At 40.5% G+C, this 18,145-nt stretch overlaps 1 protein-coding gene across 4 annotated transcripts in view; it reads right to left on the reverse strand.

Annotated features, from left to right (window-relative positions):
* The window catches only part of rhbdl1 (rhomboid, veinlet-like 1 (Drosophila)), a 47,239-nt gene that overhangs the window by 6,515 nt on the left and 22,579 nt on the right, over positions 1 to 18,145 (reverse strand). For all 4 annotated transcript variants that reach the window (XM_010772165.1, XM_010772162.1, XM_010772164.1 and 1 more), the window contains exons 6-8: positions 3,923 to 4,023; positions 1,378 to 1,438; positions 1 to 281 (exon numbers count right to left, since the gene is read on the reverse strand). The exon at positions 1 to 281 is cut by the window's left edge and continues 6,515 nt beyond it. In XM_010772165.1, the coding sequence (XP_010770467.1) occupies positions 10 to 281; positions 1,378 to 1,438; positions 3,923 to 4,023 (434 nt within the window). In that variant the 3' untranslated portion in view covers positions 1 to 9. The remainder of the gene's footprint in view (positions 282 to 1,377; positions 1,439 to 3,922; positions 4,024 to 18,145) is intronic.

Below are 18,145 nucleotides of genomic sequence, written 5' to 3' on the forward strand. Positions count from 1 at the left end.
GGGCCTTCATCAGGGAGGAGGCGGGATCTGCACCCCCAGCAGCTCGTAGGCAAAGATGTTCCAGAAAATGGCGAAGAGGAGGAAGGTGATGAAGGAGAAGATGATGACCCACCAGGAGCACTGTTTCTGCAGGCTCTCCTCGTAGCTGCGCAGGATCAGCAGCCCCATGCTGATGCCCACCACGGCCCCCGACAGGTGGGCCATGAAGCTGGGCTGGGGCCCCGAGGAGGGCAGCGGGGGGGAGAAGCGGAGCCAGACGGCACGACCCACCTCCGAACTCACTGTGGAGGGAAGAGGAGAGACAGAATAGCCTCAGTATTTGTTTACGGTTGTATCTTTGAAAACATGAGAACAGACTACAGCCATGTTCTTCTATCAAGAAGTGAAATAATTGTGTTTAGATTTTTGAGAAATTGGGCTTCATGGTGAAGAGTTAGAAAAGAGGATTGAGACCATTATCATCTATGTACAGTACACATTAAGTTACAGCCATTAGGTTGTTAGCTTAGCTTAGCATAAAGACTGGAAACAGGGGGAAACAGCTAGCCTGGCCCTATGCAAATATAATAAAATCCATTTGCCTTAATGAGTACAACTGACAAATGAAAAATCTCCGTCATAAAATAATTGTACAATACAATATATATATTCTTGTTCTTGTTTATTTGGCCTTTTCAGTACTTTCCCGCCTCATAACAGTTCATTTTTCAGCATCTTACTAGAAAATAGCTAAAATGTATAACCACGTACAGCATATATCACAGGGTTTATGAAAAAAATAAAAAATTATAGTGTTTTAATTGTGGTGCTGCTCTCCGAGAATCTCTTGCACTGAATATTTACTCAACACTGATTATAAAACTGGAACTAATGTTAATTCAGTCTCTCACACGAGCCATGTGTCACGGTTTATTTAAAATGCTGTATTGCCTGTTTGTAAAACACTGAGGAGGAATCCAACATTGCTGCAGAGACTCTCGGCTCCTCAGTTCGGGGGCGGCAGGCTCGGCACAGATGGAGGGAACATATTGCTCACTAATGAAAGTGGCAGCGTATCGGCCCTCGTGTGGAGAAAAAAGGACAAGTGGTATGACTCAAACGGCTCGAAAACAAAGCAACATGTCCAAGCATGGGGCCCCTATGAACAATTAACCAGTATAACTTGACTACATGTTTGTTGCTCAGCTTTGATCGCTGTTTTCCCCCCACTCAGATAATAAATAGTCCTTAATGAGCTGTGAACATTTAATATGCTGAAAATAAAAAGTTATGCACACTCCCTATTCAATGATTGAGCTATTATATTAACATAAATAGCAACAATGGGAACAGAAAAGGAGAACAGGAGGGATTGGAGTGTAGATCTCGATAACTTACTGCAAACTAGAGCCAGGATCATGCGGAGCAGCTTGTACGGACAACGCATCCCGGCCCAGTTCTGCAACACAAAAGTGTCTCGTCAGCGTAAACAATCACGACACAAACAACATTTATTTATATATATATACGTGAGTATATTATCAGCCTGAGAAGGAACGCCTCACTTTCTATCCTCTGGACATGAAAGAAAAACAATCTATATCCACACGAGAGAGGAGGAAACACTTACACAACACACACACGCGATTACACACCTGACTGCTCTCCACTTACTTGTTCCAGCCCAGTGGCGCTCCATTAATTAGAGCTTAGATTATTTAACACAGGGGGAATATAGGCCAATAAATAGCCGTTGAGATTCTTTGGGGGGAAATAAACCAATTGCATCCTGAGTTAGAATAACACATCAACTCCTAAACGGTGGAAAACTGTACCAATCACATTTTTCTTAACTTAAAGGGACCCAGAATTCAAAACGTTTTTCCCTAACCTGCAGTGTTATTTATAAAGAAATGTGGGGAGCACTGCCCGAATGTTGGAGAGTTTCTACCTTCCCTTGAATATAATGGAACTGGCATTCATCTTGTGGTGCTCATTTGTGAAACTCAACGGCAATGTCCATTTCAGAAATCATGACCCAGTTACTCTAGATAATCCACAGGGCATTTATGAACATCTTTCGTTCTGCCAAACTACACCCGCAAACTTTATCACCCCGCAGAGGGAAGTGTGCCTCAAAAAGTGCTCGCTCGCTTTAGTTTGGTAAAGAGAAAATAGTTCCTACATGAAAATTGCTCACAACAAGGTCAGCAAAATATATATTTAGATTTTGGGGGAACTTCCCCTTTAAGTTGTGGATGTATTACCCCGGGCCAGTGTTTCTCCTCTTCTCTCACAGCACACAAACAGAAATGGGGAATGCATGCAAGATTAAAGACCGAAGAGAATATAAATAAAACCTGCCGTGACCATACATTTAAAACAAGCCAGGAGTGGCAGGGATTTGCAATGACATAATATTTCCACAAATAAATGATTGATATCGTGGAGGAGAGGTCAACACAGAAGTGCAGAGCTGTGTGTGCTGCTCTCTGATGGGAGACACTTTGCTCTATTGTGCCTCCACTCCCAGATGTGTAGAAATGGCTCATCTTAAACCAAACAAAAGCCAATCTTTTCTGTCTGTTACACATCTTGTTATCACACTGCTGACATTGAAATGGAAAACTGCTGGGGTGATCAGTCGTACGTGTGTGAGGCAATCATTTATTGAGTCAAAGAAAAAGTGCTGGCAGTTCAGAGGAAACAAATATATAAAAAAACTACGAGTAAGTTCTAGTTTTCCTTCAAAAAAATGAAAGACTTTCAGATGTATGCGCAGTGCCAAAAGCTGAGTGTGTGCTCTACAGAGTTCCAAGACAGATTCTGACACTTTGGCGAGAGCCGCATGACTTCTGGGGAGTCACGTCCGAGGCGGCGCTACAAACTTCAGAGCGGATGCTTGATGGCAGATGGCTGGGAATTTACTGGGTCGAGACTTGACGAGGTTTTCTTCAAAAACTAAAAACTAGAAAAAAAAAACCCCCTCATCAGAGCAGAACTAAGACGTGCCTTAAAGGATTTCCGTGACTACAAACAGGCATCAAGCGCAACAAACCCAACACGGTGTCTGTTAGCTGCTACGAGCGCGCAGTCACAGTTCCTCCGCTTTGGCCCGTCGATGCTCTTTGATTTCTATCCCTGCTGCCGTCTCGGCTGCCAACAGTGAACATTAGTTAAAGTCATTCGTCAGATGTAACACCGCCTCGAGAGCTGGAGAGAATGTGGAAGGCATTTCACATGCAAGACCATGTGACAGAAATACACATATAAATAAATACTGTAAAAAAAAAACAAGCAACAAGGGAATCCACTGCTTGTTTTTTTTCCAGTAGACATAAATAAAAACAGGGGTTAATAATTTATACAAGTGTCTGAAATGCCAGTTAATTCAGATTCATTGATACATACAGTATGAGAGTAATACACATGTTGTGGTTGAGGGGGGTGGGTGAGCTACTTATCAACAAGGTTCAAAGAGGTCACATGGAATATTTATGCTTTTCCAAAAGCTGCTGGGCAATACAAACAATCTTCTGTAGCAGGGAAAACCTCCAATACATATTTTGTAGCCAATTTAGATGTCTGTTATTTGCTGTGTGTGTATGTTAAGATACGGGTATGTAAGTTTCCGTTTTTTAGCAGTGTCCAATAGAGGGGACATTTATAATGTTATAGAAAAAGATAGCGACAAAAAATAAAACACTATTAGATAAAGTTAAGAAGTAAAGATATGTCAAATAAAATGTCAAACTCATATTTTGTTGTTGTTGTGGTTGTCACATTGTATATTACCTATTTTTTTTTTTTTTTTAACAGAGCACTTAAGACGTAAAAGTGTGGTGTCAGTCTCACACCATTCAGAGGGCTCTGACATTTCGTCTCCATTGAAAAAAAAGAAGCTTTTAGACATAACAATGGAGGCGATGATGACTGCAGTTACCATGACGACGTTGGCCAGATGTGCCGAGCACAGAGCGTAGACCCCTCCGGACCCCCCCACCACCGGAGCTCGCATGTCGGTGATGGACACTGTGAGCGAGCCTGCAGGGAAACACACAGAGAGAGACATTAATTAGGAGAGTAGATGCAGGCAATGCAGGGAGAACAGTGTGTGTGTGTGTGTGTGTGTGTGTGTGTGTGTGTGTGTGTGTGTGTGTGTGTGTGTGTGTGTGTGTGTGTGTGTGTGTGTGTGTGTTGTGAGGAAGACAGAGAGAGAGCGTAGGACAGCATTTTTAGCAGAGGGTGAAAACAAAGGCAGATTCAGATTACTCAACACGCAGCGGCACAAGTCACCTTCCTCGGAGCATTTTTCTAAAAATCACCGAGTAACAATCTCCCTCTCTTCCCGGGGACTGCGCCACATCATCTGACCTTCACATGCCCTTTGAATTTACATCTAGAATACATGACACACACACATGTTCAATGATGTGCACAGCATGTCTGAGTCCTTTCCTCCATGTAATCAGTTAAGCAGACTAATTATATGAAATGGTACACAACTGAAATTCCTAATTAGATTTTCCTTCAGGACGCTGCAATAAAAAAAAGAGTCTAATTTAAAATGAACTCTGATCAAAGTGAGGCCATGAAGACACGGACAAACCTCGCTCGAGAGACAATTCCCATTTTTAGGTGCTTAAAAGATGCTTCGTCTTATATATTCATGAGCAAAAAAGGAATCTGGGATATGTGGAGATGGACCGAAGCCAAATGTGCCGCTTAAAAATATATAATATGAAAAGTACAGTGCTGGTCGAATCAGGGACAAAGTTCTGAACATTACGACCTGCTATACTGTAAAGTGATTGCACACTTAAAATATAACATCCTTGTTAAATGAATTGATTTTGTTATGTAATGAACATAAACGATTTTCAAGCAGTTATCTGGTGTTTTTGGTTTGAGCACTTACAGTCCCTAAACAGGTGTTTTCAATTTCTCTCTAATTACACCCGTCAGATTACAGCTTGGTGTATATTCATTTATGGGATGTCCCCAAACTATGGTGGCTAATAACAGTGATAAGGATGTGAACTGTAGAAGAAGCAGCTGTCAATCAAGCAGCTTGTACACGCCCACACAGTCCTGAGAAGAGGGCTAATCAGGAAACACATGAAAACACCTGTAGCTGTGAGAAGGGTCTCTAAGTATTAATCTGATTCATCAACATAAGCATTTCATTTACAGAAGTCAATTAATTGATGCTATATTGTGTGTCATTTCCTGTTAGTTAGTATAAAAGTAATGGATTTGACATACTAAATGCTATATCAGTATGATATGACAATGAGAATAGGGAAAGTACTGCACATAATTAGTATGCAGTATTGAATTCAGACAAACAACATCCCTCAGGCTGTAGCTAAATACATAATAGTCTATAATACTGGCCTCTAGCTTCCATAAATAGCTAATGAGGCCATGGAAACTACATATGGAAATGAGAATATATTATTTTCCTGATTTGTTTTTGCTTTAAAAGCGTTTCCTGTTTGCATGTCGAGATGGGTCATTCATTCCAGTACAGGCCATTTGAAAGCTCTATACTTTTTTTTAGAGATGCATACTTTACTTTATTTAATCAGGTATGAACATTACATTATCAGTGTCAGTTCACATTGTTGCACTTTCAGTTTCAAGGAATCACCCACACACATTCTTTTTATGGTAAATGTGTTTAAATAGTTGGAAGAGGTTTAATTGTAATCCATACATGTGGAAAGAAGTTGAATATACAGTAAGATGTTAAATATGTATTTAAGTCAAACTGCAGTAGACCTTTAGGCGTGTGGTGCAGTGGGTTGTGGATTTGTGCTCGGATCAGGGGAGCACAGGTTCAAACCCCACTGCAGTCAGCATGTCGTTGTGTCCCTGAGACACTTCATTGTGTCCTGTGGGGATTGCCCACAGTATTGAGTATGTAAGTCGCTTTGGATAAAAACGTCTAACAAGTGACACGTAATGTAATGTAACTTATAAATATTAAGAACACGTACATCATCACTGCCACACTATATCCAAAAATGTAATTGATGGAAGCAGGCTGTACTAGAGATGGGTTGTGTGACGTGATTGGATTTTGATGGACTCACATTCAAGCTCTCTGCACTTTGCTGTGTTTTGTGATCTCAAAGTTAAGAAAAACAACAATTTTCTATCTCATTGCTCCTGTAGAGTGGTGTTTAAATGAAAAGCAACGAAAAACTGTCAAAATGAAATGTACAGTAACCAGCAGATATTTCTAAGTTTTAGAGTAGGCTATAAAGAGAGGCTCCTGAATGCAGCACAGTGCACCTACAGTACAGCTGCATGCACCAGGATGCAGCGACGCTCTGAAGTAGGACAGAGTTTCAGGACAAATCACAGTCTCTCACAAGGACAGCGTCAGCCGCTGCTAATTATGCAAATGAGCTGATAAGGGAAGCGGAGAGGCTGATAAAACAAAACAGCCTCTTTTTAATCACAGTTGGGGTTTGCTGGAGTTGTGATCTCCAATCTATTATGCATGTTGTAACATTCAATGCTCTGCGTGAGTGTGTGTGTGTGTGTGTGTGTGTGTGTGTGTGTGTGTGTGTGTGTGTGTGTGTGTGTGTGTGTGTGTGTGTGTGTGACCGCACAGAGTAAACATCGTCTAAAGAAACGCCTCGTCAGCGCGTGGTGGCGGAGATGATCATGGAGAGACAGATGGTAATCAGAGCACTGTTCTGATCCATTCATCTCACATTTTACGTGGATTTGAGGAGAAAATGAAGGTTGTTGCTTCAGCTTTGAGATTTGACAAGATTCACAGTGCTCCATTTTTAGAAGTTCCACTAAATTGCAATTACACAGCGCAGCGTACAGTATGTGGTCTCTGATCTCTTCAAAGTAGAGAAAAAAATTGAATTTGAGTGGGTTTTTTTCTTACTTCAGAGCTGTGGATCTGGTGAAATATTGATAGGATGATATGAGAGACGTTGTTTGAGGAAAGTTATGGTAATTCTGCAGTGTTGGTAAAATGTAGTCTTTTGCTGCTCTTACAAATTCAAGACAATTAAGTGATCCAAAATCCTGAATTAATTAACTGCACAAATATAACACATTTAGATAAACTTAGTAGAAGATATCAACATGTTGTGTTTTTTTCTCATCTCCTAGTTTCTAACTGGTATGGAGATACATTTGGTATTTCTTACATACCACTGACATAGAAGCACTTCAATCATCTGATGTGGTTAACATTATTGCAAGCTACCGCCTGTTTTGAGACAGGAGCAGAATTAAAGTAACATTTTTGAGCTGCCTCCTGACGAATATAAGTCCAATGTCCTCTCTTGTTTTCTTTTCACTGACTCCTGAGAATAATCAGGCTCTTAAACGGCTTAATATGCCACTAAGTTCACCAGCAGAACACTAACTTTGGGTATATTTGTTTGGTTGCTCCTTGGAGTGAATTTATAGAGCTGTTTTGCTGCCTGCTGGGGCTGAAAACGATGGCGGGGGAGGTAGGCCTAATGATAATGGTATAGTTTCAGCACATTTGAAAAAAAACAAGAATAAGAAGTGAAAAGCAATAAGTTAGAACGCCTTGTATGAGAAGGGAAGAGCAGAAGCGGGGGTAACACCTATGGGTTCATCGCTATCAAAACCCTCCATATTACACAAAGTATAAAAGTGTTAATTAGAGCGTCTTAAGAGTAGTGAGTCAGCTTCTATGATAATAGTTAACACCAGCCAGGACCGACTCTTCATAGGAGACACTTGGCCAGGCATGTGACACCACCATCTGTGGGTGAAGAAGAGGAGACAACCTGAGACGCTCTCACATACAGCGTGAATATTAAACAGCGCTGTCATGTGGGCTCTCGCGCTGAAGGGGATTTAAGATTTAGGATTCTGTGCACTCAGCAGGAGCAGAGACGTGAGGTGTGCGATTATTTTTAACGCCGCGCTGACACGCTCGCGCTCTCTCATGCACAGAGTATTTATTGTTGCCGTCCTGAAGTCATCATCAACATCCTCAAATCTTTGTGTGAGCTTGCAACATTCTGACATGCAACGTAGACGGTAAGAAATGATGTGCTTTTGTGTAGATTAAGTCAACCGCACACGCAGGGCTATCTACCGCAGTTTAATCCCCGCTGCAGCGCTCTGTCAAATCAAACCTGCTCCACCATCACTGCAGGCCGCCCTTAAGCTATGGGTCAACTTTGTGTTTCCAGTCTCGCAGGGATAAGGTGCAGACAAGGGACGGTAAGCTGATCCGAGGCCAGGCTGCCCGAGGCTGCCTCTCTCTGAAGCCAGTGGAGGCACCGCACACAGTAAAAAGAAATCCTCTAATCCTTGAAAAAATATAGCTGTAAAGACTTAAAAACCTTTTCACTGGGTGCTGCTGAAGCTTTGGTATGATGGTAGCTATAAACTGCAAATACTAAGGCCACTTACAGTCTTCAAAGAGGAGAAGGACACATGTTGCTGATTGTAATGATCACATTTAGTGGAAAAACAAAATGTTACGTGTCGTTTTCACCTTTATTTATCAGCGTAGAGACAGACAGTGGATGTGGGCGGGAAAAAGCGATATGACATTGCTGTTACCAATCGGCCTGGAAGTGAATTTATATTTACACTTAGATGTAGATGTTTAGGCTAAAATTAGGCAACATAAGGTGGATTTAAGGGTGAAAGTATAAAAGGTAATTTTAGCCAAAGCTTTCTATGAAACATGAAGCATTTGTTGGTGTATATAGGTTTCACCGGTGCATGTTTGTTTTATTCCTTAATTGTTTTTGAATAGTAACTGTATCTACTTGGTGTCAAAGTGGGTAAAACGAAGCAAAAAAGTGAAGTTGAATCTGCATTAATACTTTTTTGCATGCATAACAAGCTCTGAACTTTAACAAATACTCAGCTTCTAAGTTTACATGGCAAACATTTCAGAAGTTAAACTTTAGCATTCATGTGGAGATGTGCTTCAGGCAGCTAAACCTAATATTGACTCTCTTCTCAGTTCGGTTTGGTTTAACCAGTCCAGAAGGGAATATCTGGCTCTTCAGCTACTCAATCATATGTTCATCAGTGAATTGCAAACTGCTGTACAGGTATAGGTACATACAGTAGGTTTATCAGAGTAAACTACGATGAGAGTCAGGTGATATCTCTCATTCATTTCTACGAGTCACCCTTTCCAGTGAAATCACGTCTAATCTTCAGAGGTTTTATTTAGGAGTTGGACAGAAGATATCATCAGAGGAAAAACTGCATATCATCCAACACTTAATTTGACAAGATGTCTACAAGAAGGATGTCTGACAAACATTAGTATTCATCGATGTGCATCTTTTAAGTGCTGAGCCAATAAATAACTCAGGAGAGGACAATATGAGGGCAATGTGTTTATTTATTCAATTCATTTTGTCAGTACTGGATGAAAGAACATTTGGCAACCCACTGCTGTGCTCTTAGTAATTTAATCAGTCTATTGATATAAGCAGTGAGAAGACAACCCATATTTATTTAGTCGTGTATTATTATGAGACTAAGTAAAGTTGAGGCCATTATTTCCTAATAAAAAAGGAAGATTGATTTGAGGAATAATGTAATAGAAGCTCGGCTCACAGGACAGTTTCATCCGTTGATGCTGTGCGGTTGCTGCCTTTCAGGTTCCTTTGCAGTATTTGTACACACTGGCCTCGGACAGATCCATCCAGTATGCATTAAATCTCGTGGCCCTGCACAGAGATGTGCTGCAGTCAGCACTCCTGCAGTCACAGGCTCTCTGTCGGCTAATAAACTGGGGAACCGCCTGATCAGATTTATTTGCCCAGCACAAATAAGAGGCAGGGGACACTGATGAAAAGCAAACCCTCAAGAGGAAAGGGTGATACAGGAGCAACCAAGAGTGCAACCATGATGTACAGGAATATATATAAAGTTCTTATAATAAGGCTTTTCGTTCACTTTAATTATTATATCCCTCAGGCAAAAAACACTTTAAGTAACAGATGAATTAGCTCACACTGTGGTTGTGGTAATTTTGTTCAGATGTTTTTTTTTAGGCCTGCTGACTGTCAGACCTGAGTAGAACAATAACGTTTGGATTTTGAGGTTGAGAGAGACACAGTTTCACACATCGTGATGGTGTCATCTAGTGCCACCTGAGACTGGAGTGTTTGACCTGTCTTAAAAAAATAAAAACATGTTGGGTTTTTGAACTGCAACCAACATGTTTGACCCTATACCTTCTATGTTTCACATCTGCACAATTTACATAACCATTATAATGATGTCCTTCAATGTATCATTTGGTGAAAATAGTAAAAATAGGTCCATTATAGCCTGATCAATACTTAATATTGTGAGGCAATTTTTTATATGGGTGGCATTTTTGAAACAATTCATTAAAAAAAAGACATCTTTTTTTTACATTTGTTAAATTATTAAAAAGATAATATCTAAGGGGAACATTTTGTAGTTAAAAATACACCAAAGCCAATACAACTGCAAAACTCAACCATATACAAATAAAAAGAAGACAAATGAAATCTTCACAATTGAGAAAATAGAAATAAATTAAATGATTTGGTTTTGGATAAATGACATTGATTATCAGAATATTTGAGCTTTTATTCTGTGACTACTTACATGATTGGTTTAGCACTTTGTTCATCAAGAAGGGGGGGTTCTTTTTGGAGTTAGGCAACTTTCTTTGACTTTGGTATTTGAGCAGCCCTTATGAAGGCAAGTAAAAATAATGAAATGTCAGGGCGACTCTACTGGAGGCAGACCCGATCTGTCACATGGTCTTTTGTCTACGTTTATAGAGTGTCGTTAGTGGCATCCATTTCAAAGCCTCATTTCTACCATAATAGTGCTGTCAGATCGAGGGGGCTCTATTAAAGATATTTTCCACCTGGGAATGAAATGGACTCGACTGTGTCATCAGACAGAAGGAGATAAGAGGAATATCATCTCCATCGCTGATGCTTTCCTTAAAGTGGAGCAGCATGACTCGCAATCAGTCCTCGTCCAATCTAACATCCTCATCCATCTCCTCGTGGGGGGGAGGGAAGAAACCCTTTCAGATGTTGTATTATCCTTCTTTATAAAGGGTAAAAAAGCACAAACTTAAATGTTCCCGCTTCAGTGTGGTCTTCTGAGGTCCTCACATTTTGAATGAGATTGATAACACTATAAAAAGGTGTTTATCTTTGTCGAAACACTCATAGCAACATTTGTCAGAGATTAAATACGCTGAATGGCTATGGACTTCTACACAGATGTAGTTTTCCTGAACTTCATCTATATGTATCACTATATAATGCGCAGGAGCCATAACGCTACTTAGCCAAAGTTCATTATTTGTATTATTATTTGTTTACGTCACTTTTATTTGTTTGTTGAGCACTTCCGGTAATTGTCGCATGGGTGTGGTTTGGTTATATTTGGCTTGATGTCGAGTGCGGATGACAGAGGGTGAGCTTGTGCTGTCATTTTTTCTGTTGACCGTTTTGTCCATAGTTACTATGTTATGAAGTTATTAAATATCCTAAAACTATCTTGCTTCAGTATGGACTTTCTCTTCGAAAACGCGTCACAGTTTATAGCCAAGTTTAGCCTCTCGGCGACTCAAACGTAACTGGGGATTGAGCCGCCACATAATGTGTCTCTGTTTATTATGTTATCTATATTTAAAAAACGTTTAGACTGATGGAATACATATTTTAGCCCATTATGTAGAGTAGTTTAGTTGTTAGGGTTGTATAACACCTGGACAGCATCAATTCTATATGTATTAATGATATATCATGTAAATACTTTATGTTTGGTGTCTCTATTCCCAATCTCCCTATAGCTTATTGGGGTGTCCAATGTCACATGTCTCCATTATGTCTTATGATTGTGTTTTTTTAAACTTGTGAATAAATACAATTCATGTGCAGAGTCAAGATGTAAAGGGCATCCAAACTCTCAAGGTGACAAAACACTTCACACATGCGCTCATGCACTGCAGTCAAGTGAGACACAGATTCAAAGTGAAAACACAAAACCAAACAGAACCTCTCCTGTCGTCTACATATACAAAAGAAACCACAAAAACAATCATCCATGCCAAGCTTTAGCCTGGAGGAACAGATACTATTTATCAATTTCACAGCGTGCCAACATGGCCACTGTAAACAAACCTTGCCCTTGCTTTCCTGAGAGATTGATGCGTTTTATAACAACAGTTTTCTTCCTTGTCCAAATGTGCCACATGGGAGAAAATATGATAATATTTATGCTGCCCCAGAGTCCAGGGGGCATCGGGAAAAATCAATACTCCACACAAGTCACATCCTCCGCACTGCTGAGGGGAAGCATAATCATATCTCATCCTGGTGAGTGTGTGTGTCTGCATATGAACATGTATTTAACTAAAGAAGCAAAACAGAAGCAATTTAGAAATGAGTGAATGTAGATCCGAATAGGTCTAATGCTCCTTGAGTTGGGTAAGAGGAGCCGTTATACAAAGAGCCGTATTCTTGTCACGACCAAACGCAGTAATCACTCAAGACTGTTTTTCATCTAACAAGCACAATGGCTGACCTTGGATGAAATTACTCGAATTCTAGGCCTACATCCCGATGAAGAAGGGCATGAAATCACTTCCTGCGTTCAAGGTTATGAAGCCAGCGTGATGTGCTTCTCCATCGCAGAACCTTGGAACTAAACACCAAGGTAATTTCAACGGAGCAGAGAAATAGCCTCTGAAACAAATATTGCCGTCGTAGATTGGATTCACATAGCAGATGCAAATAGAGGTCCATAAACTAAGTGGGCACATAAATAGGCAACCTTTCAATTAAAGTAGGCTGCGTTACAGTGGAGAACATTCCCCCGGTGTTGTTATCAGTGAGACTGCAGGGTGGAGGTGGCGGAGGAAGTGAGATCGGTGTCACCTAGGAAGAGTTGACTGTAGGGCAGCATGGGGGGGNAACAGAACTTCCAAGAAGTCTAAAATTATAATATTATACATGTTAACCCCGTTCACAGGTGTTTGTGTGCTTGGTAGCTTAGCTTATTACTTATTAGCCAGCTAAGGGCGTAACCCTTTATACATACATATACATTTTAGTTTATGATTCAGCCTTGGGTAAGACTTTTATAGTCTATGGCTATGACGCCCATAATGCTAAACGGGAGCAAATTATATAATAGGGGACCCAATTATCCCAGTGTTGGCCGCCGGAGCTAACGGAGCCGCAGGGGGCTAGCTCCAGCCGGCGTCCCGGAGCTAGCCCACTGCAGCTCCGTTAGGTCCGGGCGATGGAGTCCGTCGTTATAACTGGGGATCAAGGAATGCAGCGAAACGCAGACTTGGTTCGCCTGCTGTAGTATTAGCTAAATAAATTATGTTGAACAAGGCTTATTAAGCTGAACATCGCCAGAATTGTTCTGCTATGTATCGGTACTTATTTTCTTAACGTGTGAATGACAAGCATTAAGAATAACAAAATATAGCTAATTCTCTTGCAGATTGTCTCATTTGATTATGAATGTAACGTTTATATATGGGAACTACACTGTTAGCAGTAACTTGGTATGCATGTATTTCATGTTAGCTTCTTAGCCTGAGCTAGCTCTGTTTACTTCCAGTTTGGAGGCAGCAGGTCCCGCCTCCGCCTCTTTGCCCTTATTTGGAGCAGGCGGGATTAGACCCTGACGTCGCTGTCAAGCCGTTAGTGGCCGACTCCGCCTACTAAGGGCTACTCGGCAAGTCCGCAGAATCATATGGGTGACGTCACGGACACTACGTCCATTTACAGTCTATGGTCTGTACACACAAACTGGAAGATTGACAATAAAGTTGACTTTTGATTTTATTCTCTTCGCTTTTAATGACTGTTTTTCAATAATTTTTTATAATGTGATTCCACTGCACTATTTCCTAATGCTTTTCATTTTTGTAAAGCACTTTGTAAATATGGATATATTTTGCATTCTGTAGCTGGTTGGCCAAGAAGACAGACTGAGACCTTGTGAGCTGACATTGTTGATGTTGCACGGTCACAGCCACACAATCCTCCAACAGGCCTTCGGAATAAGAGCGATAGATGATTGGTATTCAGATGGCAGAGGCAACACAAGGACGACTCCAGAGCTCTTCCAGTCCCTAAACAACTCCTGCTTTTCACAAACCTGCTCAGGTTCACTTCAATCAAATCAGTGTTTCGTGAAGGAGCTCTGCACCAGTGCTGTGAGTGAGTCAGAGCCAGAGTCTGAGACAGAGTCCCGCCCCTCAGGAGAGGAACTCATCCATCCATCCTCTGTTCTCTGATGCTTCCTCTTTTATCAAATTCTGTTTATCCCACTCAACTCTGCTCCGAGAAAACTCAAATTTTTCGAAAATAAATCCATTCCAAAACTTTAATTAGGACCGTTGTGATTCAACCTTTATAAAAACGTGTTTGCAGTGTGTCCAATCACATAGGTAACCCTTTGTGTCATACAGTATAGGCAGGTTTTTTTTAACTCTTTAAAACGGTCTTTTACACAACACCTTAAGATAACGTTAATTTACAATCCTTCAACACCGTATTTTATTTAAGAGAAAGGCCTTGAATTGAAGTTGAAAGCTCTGAAAGTTATACACGGTTGACTTTGAGTCGAGAACTCACCGTGTTTTTTCAATCAGTTTATTTAGGAAAACTTTTTTTAACCATAATTCCTATAATATAGTTCTTTTTTATCACACAGACAATTGAACAGCAGAAAAAGGACCAACAAATAACATTGAATAAATACCAGATTTTGAAAACTGAAAGCAAAAATAAATCTCTATTTTAATTCCTTCAACTAAATTGAATACATTGATTTCATCTTGTCGATTCAATCCCAAATATTTCTAGGCTTCGGGGATTTCCATAGAATAAACCCACTTGCAGCTTTTGTGTCTCGACCAAAAACCAAACATCAGCAGAAATGGATGATGGACAAATTCCTTCTTGGCCACGCACCAAGACCGTGTATCCACTGGCAGCAGATATAATGATATTTACTCCGCTTAAATATGTGCAGGGCACTTTTGAAAAGCATCTATCAGTTATAGGAACATGGGAATGGTAGGGTTACACAGGCAAAGATAAGCCTGAAGGCTCTCAGTCAGTTAGGGACTGAAATAGCTTTTTATTAGCTTGAGAGGATACAGAAACAATCATCCAGATAAATGAGGACCCACAATGCAGCAGGGCTCACGGCCGTGGCGGAGAGAGCTGACACCGCCCGCCTTCCTCCCTGATATCAGAACAACATTAATCAACTGCTGGACGATTAAATAGTACATGTAACTCGGCACGGCACTTTAAAGTAATGACAACATCAGCTAGCTTGCAACAATGAGGTTAGACTGACATGAAGCAATTTATCACATTTCCATTTCAATTTCCCAACGGGCCGCAAAGGACATCAGGTCTCTTCCTCCTCTTGACTGAGGACACAATGAGCAGCGTGAGCAGTGTTCTCTGAAGCTCGCTGGGCAGTAACAATAAACAGTATATTTAGTTACCAGGAGAAGATACCCTCCTGCATAATTCAAACCTGAGTCTCTCTAAAGGTCGAGGAGCAGGTCCGCCGCAGGATCAGTAACACAGCGGGTCTACAGGTCAGATACTCATATATTTGCATGTGCATATATTTAACTTTAACATAACATATATTTATTCATCCAGGAACAGTGGAAGAAAAGGTATTCCAAAATCTGTTAAAGGAGTATAGGAGTAACAAGGATGCAGCTAGAGTATTATTGCTCATAATTGACATATCCTTTACGTACAGAAAACTCTGATAATGCTCAGCTCCAGGAATCCATTATTAGAAATATAATAAAAAAAACTTTAGTTGTTATCTCCCCTATTGAGATAATAACACAAAACAGAATAATAATGTTTGTTGGTATGTTGTTCAGAGTTTTAATCTACACTACAAAATGTGTTATGCATAGGGTATTGGTGAATAAGTAACTAGATATATATAGTTTTTTTTACTTAATTGTATTCTATGTCAATTTAAATAGTTACTATAGTACTGTATGTTATGTGTGTGTATAGCGGGATACAACTGAAAAAGTATCTTAAATGGTATTCAAGCACAGCTAATGACTTCCCACCGCTGTCAAAGGAAGACTCTTGAGAGCCTTTTGGTTTATAGGATCGCCCTGCTTCCCCTCACAGTTACTCACATCACACCTGGAAGCTGCCCAGAACTAACACACACACACAATTATATTGAATAATCCGGCATGTAGCCAGGGCTAATAAAGCCTCTCTCCTTGAAAAAATGTATTATCTTATGGCATTTTTATTGCCATCCTTAATTCTGAACTTGCTATCTGCCATGTATACTCGCATTTGTATGTTATTGCATTTTTATTGTGCTTTTGCACTATGCAAATTAAATGCTATCATTTGTGGCATTGTTCCGCTCAGTGAATATGCCATGCTTATGTTTCTCTCCCTAATGAAAAAAACTAAAATATGTTTAACAAACCAAAACAAAGACAATTAAAGGGGCCCTATTCTGCTTATTTTCATGCTCATATTTGTATCTTGTTCCTCTAGAGAGTCTACTGTGTCATGCCTCCATGCTCTAATGTTCAAAATGCTCCTTATTTTTCTCATACTGCCTGTGCTGCAGCACCTCTTTTCACCCTCTGTCTGAAACCAGAGCCCAGTCTGCTCTGATTGGTTAGCTGGCGGGCTCTGTTGTGATTGATCAAACGCTTAGAGATGTCCCGCCCCTTAACGTACCATGTGTTTTGAGCATTGACCAATATGCATGACACATACTAAAACTTAAGCTTTCTCTAAAGTTTGAGTCTTAAACACACACACACACACACACACACACACACACACACACACACACACACACACACACACACACACACACACACACACACACACAATTAATTATTAACATTTTAAACTGTATACCCCGGTTATCTGGCCCTTTTTGTTTTTTTGTTGTTGTTTGATGTTTGATGTATATATGTCACACTGTAGGACCTCGAGAAACGATTTTTCGAGATTTCTGGATGTACAACATGTAGAATTCTTGACAATAAAGCTGACTTTTGACACACACACACACACACACACACACACAATACCGTAGACTCTTGTTTCAGTAAGGCAGCAAAACATTCTTTTATCCACTAGAATCTGTTGTTGATATATCAAAAAACAGATGATTCAAAGTAAGTCGATGCAATGTTCAATGTGACAGAACAGAAAGCAGGAGAGAAAAATCACGGTATCGTATATCAACACTAAAACTCACAACACACTGATATCTTAGCTGAGAGGGACGAGAAGAGACAGCAGACTCAAGCCTGCTGTTGTGAGAGGCTGCTGGAGGATGTGGATGTTCAGATGTAAGCTAGTGTTAGAGGAGGTAGACAGCCTGGGGCTCACACGGGGCTACGAGGAGAAAACATGATGCGGTGGCACCTGTTGATGTCCTGAAGCACCTGAAGAAGCTGAAAGAGCTGCTGGCCCCGAGGGACACGACCCAGAAGAGAAAGGAGAAAGAAAAGACAATAGAAGATGCCGCTTTTTTCTTTAAACTCGATCTGGACTGAAATGTTGAACATAACTCAACACTTTACATTCCTCTATTTTGACAAATGTGCCTTTTCCTTCAGCTTTATGTGGAGGCTTTTCATCTGCTGTGAGTGCGGCGGAGCAAAGTGAGAAAAGAACAAGGAGGTGATTTCTAAACGGCGGCGTCGGGAAAATAATTACAGAAGTGTTCCTTTTGTCAGCACACATCCAAGGACAGAAAGGAAAACTTTATTTCAGCTTACAAATGCTTCTATAACACAATCCGACCCACACAGATTAAAACCTTGTACTTTGTGAGACTAATTCATCCTTTATATGACGTTTCAGTATCCATTATAATCAGAATGAGGACTGCAGAGATGCAAGTTCACACATTTGATATATAAAAATCTGTTAGAACGATGTTATGCTTTCCGAGTTTTAAACATTTTCCAAAAGAAAGCAGGCCTTGCAGTGAGGAAACATTGTTGAGCACACACACACAAAGGAACAATACCCGCAGCACGTCGCCCCATAAACGCACCCACCGAGTGCAGCTATAACCTGAAAGCACCGCTGCCCTAAAAAAATAACAAGCA

This window comes from Notothenia coriiceps, unplaced genomic scaffold (assembly GCF_000735185.1).
Source record: "Notothenia coriiceps isolate Sejong01 unplaced genomic scaffold, NC01 NC01_scaffold00010968, whole genome shotgun sequence".
Classification (NCBI taxonomy): Eukaryota; Metazoa; Chordata; class Actinopteri; order Perciformes; family Nototheniidae; genus Notothenia; species Notothenia coriiceps.